Source organism: Cariama cristata, unplaced genomic scaffold (assembly GCF_000690535.1).
Source record: "Cariama cristata isolate BGI_N322 unplaced genomic scaffold, ASM69053v1 scaffold35140, whole genome shotgun sequence".
NCBI lineage: Eukaryota > Metazoa > Chordata > Aves > Cariamiformes > Cariamidae > Cariama > Cariama cristata.
The window spans coordinates 813-5,173 of record NW_009593538.1 but is presented as its reverse complement, the minus strand read 5'-3'; the positions used below and the strand labels follow the sequence as shown (position 1 = coordinate 5,173).

Genomic DNA, 4,361 nt, shown 5'->3' with positions numbered 1-4,361 from the left:
GCCCCTCCAGGTACCCACCGCAGGTCATGGAGAAGGCGCTGGAAATGGCCGAAGGCATCCAAGTGACCGGCGCGCCCGTCCGCACCACGAGAGATGAACTGGTTGCCAAGGTGAAGAAAAGAGGCATATCAAGTAGCAATGGTTAGCAGATCATAGCTGTGACAATACATAGGAGTCTAGAAAATGCTTGTTTTTGAATGTTCTCGCTTTACCTCGGGCTTAGAAAGCAGTCAAAACAATTTACTTTTTAAACTCCTTGTTAATCGTTTCCCTTCTCTGTGCTATTTTTTTTCCCCTATGTAATACCTGTGAAAAATAGATGTAACACGTATGTGTTCCGTTGGTAATGTAGAGCTCTTGTTTTGAATTTCTACAACTGGTGCACTTTAAGCTGATTATTTTTTTAATCCAATGTAGACTATTGTAGTCCAGCTTAAATGCATTCTTGTGACTTTCCCTTTAGCGCCAATCAGATGTTGTTGCTTTGTGAGAAACTTAGTTTCGTAAAGAAATTCTTAAAGTGGTATTTTAAAGATGATTTTATGTTATTAGTAGACAAAATACAGTGGTGTGTTTTTTCTTTTTTAGGTCAAATAGTCTATTTAATGTACTTTGGTCATTTTTGGTTTGGACTTCAAGAACAGAAATACATACTTGCCTACAGGTCCCAAACCAAAACCTGAAATTTTTTAGTTATTTGTCAAAAAATATGAAAATAGTCTGAAATAATAGGTTAATACTTGAAATTACAGTTCAAGGTATATTCCTGATATATGCCTCTTAAATTCACAGATATTATTGCTAGAAGTTTTTAGAAAATAGATAAATTGTATCTAGCTGGATATTTGATATTAAAGAGGATAACATACTTTACTTGTTTTGCAGAAGGGGTAGAGGAGCCCTCCAAGAAGAGAGCTGTTGAGAAAAGCAGAGATTCGAAGGATACTGGAAAGGATGTGAAAACAACCAAGGCAGAAGCCGCGAAGGAAACAGAGATCACATTGCCAAAAAAGCAGGAAAAAGTTACTAGCAAAGATCCAGAAAGCGCCCAGTCAACTTGCAGTTCAAATCAAGAAATGGTCACAGCATCAGACATAGAAACAGAAGGAAAACCTGCTAGTGCTGAAAATACCACTGAGCAGAATCCACCTTCATCTGAAAAAGAGTCAGGAGAGAAGCCATGCTCAAATCCACCTAAGGAAAGCAAGTGTGAAAACGTGCCCTCACCTGAAAAGAAAACTACAGTAAGTGCAGTGGCACCGGCTGCCAAGAGCATCTCGCAGGCAGAGGCAGTGCCTGCAGCAGTGGTGCCGCCGACCACCAAGAGCACCCTGCAAACAAGTGCTACATTGCTGTCTTCCAAAAACCAAGTGAGTGCCCCAGCGTCAGTGTCCAAGAGCGGCGCTCAGGCAGGCAGCTCGCTGCTCCTGGCTCCCAAGAGTGGCACTCAGGCAGGCACCTCACTGTTGCTCGCCTCCAAGGGAACTGCTAAGGCGGGCTCCTCGCTCCTGGCCTCCAAGAGCAGTGCCGAGGTGGCTGCCTCCTTGTTGGCCGCTCGGAGCGGCGCTCAGCAGGGATCCTCGCTGCTGACTTCCAAGAGCAGCGCTCAGGTGGCTGCTTCGCTGCTGGCCGCTCGGAGCGGCGCTCAGCAAGGTCCCTCGTCACTGGCCTCTCGGGGTGGAGCTCAGGCAGGTGCTTCCCTGCTGGCCTCCAAGGCTGGCACGCAGGCAGGTTCACCACAGCTTGCCTCCAAGAGTGGCTCACAGGCAGGGGAAAGCCCTGCAAAGGCTTTGGGCAAACCGTTAACCAGTGAGGATGCAAAGGAAAGACAGCCGTTTTTCAACAGACTGTACAAAGCTGTAGCCTGGAAACTGGTGGCTGTTGGAGGCTTCAGTCCTAACGTAAATCACGCAGAACTTCTAAACTCATCTATTCAGTCTGTAAAAGCTACGTTAGATGTTGCTTTTGTTCCACTGAAGGAACTTGCAGACTTGCCTCAAAACAAGAGCTCTCTAGAAAATATAGTTTGCGAACTGAGGTGCAAGTCTGTCTACTTGGGTACTGGCTGTGGTAAAAGTATGGAAAATGCCAAAGCGGTTGCTTCAAGAGAAGCTCTGAAATTATTCCTCAAGAAGAAAGTTATCGTTAAGATATGTAAAAGAAAATACAAAGGTAGTGAAATCGAAGATTTGGTACTTCTGGATGAAGAATCAAAACCTTCAAATTTACCTCCAGCTTTAAGAAATCCTCGTGAGATCTTGTAGGGGAGAATCGCTGTTTGTACCGTGTATAGTATTTCGACACAAGGACTGAAGGTTAATTTTGTACTTTAAAAATGTAGGCTTCCAGATATTTTGTATTTCTTTCTCAGTTTTGCAAGACAATGATAGTCCTTTCACTTGGTAGCAATTGTATAAAACTTGTTAGAGATGACAAGTGCGCATTTAAAGGTATGCCTTAATATATAGCACACTAGTGTGCTGTTTTATTTGCAAAATAGTCTACCTAATTCTTCTATTTTTAATTAAATGACTAAGGTACAATTTGCTGTTTAAAACCTGACAATTTTGTAATTCTTACGATTTGATGGCAGTGTGCTCAATTGTCTACCGTGTCTTTTTTTTAGCCACATAGGAGTATGTATATAGGGACCATAATACTTGAATGATTGAAAGTTGTTTAAAAATTTCAGTCAAAAAGTAGAATCCTCTGTTTCAGCCTTGTTGCTCATGATATTCACTGTTGCTCACACTAGGAGAGAACATAGTTGGTTGACTATTTTTATGGGATGTTTTCTTAACACTTGCAATATAAATGACACCCTGATCCCATTTAATGTTATACTAGCAGGTTAGATCCCATTTAATGTTACACTGGCAAATTATCAATTAGCAGTCAAGTTGCAGCTACTTCAGCCACCAAAACTCTGTAAGCAGATTTAATTTATGTTGTGAAATACCATTTACAGGGTTTTTTTCAAATAAACATGGATTTCTATACTAAGCATATTTTGACTGCTACTAAAACAATAAAACCTCTGGTATATGCTTTTATCGTACTTTGGTTTTGGCTATGAAATATTCCAGCCATTTCAATAACTTTGCAATACCTTAAGAAAAGCTTTACTTCATGTGGCTTCAAGGTGTAATCCCACAGGAGTGAGTTGTTTTCTTTGGATGCATAGCTGAAATGCTGTAAAACTGATAAGAGTGGACCTATAGAATATCTGTTTCTACTTTTGTAACACCCAGATAAGCAAAATGAAGAGGCTGCTGTCCGCTCGATGCAGCGAGTATATTGTAAAGTGTTCACGCTAATTTAGCCCTCCCTTTGCTACATTTTTACGCCATGTTCAGAATGGTTTGAAGCAAAGAAAGTGGGAGATTACCTTTTATTTTCGTTGTTACTGAAATACCTGCACAAACTGCATGTTTTGGTATATTGGATAATGACATGTAATTGTAAAAACATAATGTCTTCAGTGCTATTTTGAACTAATCTTGTCCGATTACAGTAGTTAGCATCATTTAGTGGCGACCTTCCACTTGACTGACAGATCCGTTGATTGGGTGCTACAGGAGTGAATAGGAATTCCTGAGATCTCAGTAGTATATACGTCCACTTAAAGACTTTCAAGTTCTTTCGTCATTTTTGGGACTAAACCACAATGGCGTCGTTACACTGTACCCTACGTGATTTTGAACAGCAGCGGCTGTCCGGTCCGTAGCACCTGAAGCCTGCGAGGCGCTTGGGCTTCCCGACGGCCGGTTGAGAGCTTCCTCCATCTGACCCCTGTGCTTCTGTGCCCTCGGTCGCTTTTCGGGCTAGTTAGGTTTCTCAGGACCCCCCCCTCGGTATTTGTGAGGCACCACCCGACATTCGGAACGCAATCCGTTAAATTGTGTCCTGCGCAGCGTAAGAATCGGTGCGTGCTTCCAGCGCAGAGCAGGTTTCGTGCTCTCTTCAGGAGTTGTGGCGTTCACGCCAGGAAGCGTGAGGTCAGTTTTCAAATCCTGACCCTGTTCGGAGAGAGACACGGACTGACTGGTTTTGCGGGGCAGGAATTGTGCCCTGTGCCCTCTGAATCGCGGCTTTTCTAGCTGTCGGTTTGGGCCTCTCCAGACGGCTGGCTGAGAATTGCGGCGCGTGTTGCAATGCGAAAACCTGTATTTCCCATCTGTGAAGCGAAGCTCGCGGTGTTCGGTGACCTCGAGGAGGGGGTGTTAGCGTAACTTGCGTTCAAAGGCTGAGGTGCTAGATGCCATTTTTTAAAGTCTTGACTTAAGCTTACTTTTTAAAAAATTTTTGAATGTTATTCCTCTTTGATGTTTGGTTGTGATTCATTAAAGGATGAGTCTGTA

General features: G+C 43.0%; 1 protein-coding gene across 1 annotated transcript; it reads left to right on the top strand.

Moving 5' to 3' along the window:
* Positions 1–8: 8 nt before the first annotated feature.
* Positions 9–2,335, top strand: CDKN2AIP (CDKN2A interacting protein; the record flags this gene model as incomplete). The annotated part of the gene is made up of 2 exons (XM_009694777.1): positions 9–141; positions 886–2,335. Coding segments are annotated over 2 exons (1,512 nt in total), but the record flags the coding sequence as incomplete, so codon positions are not given.
* Positions 2,336–4,361: the final 2,026 nt, after the last annotated feature.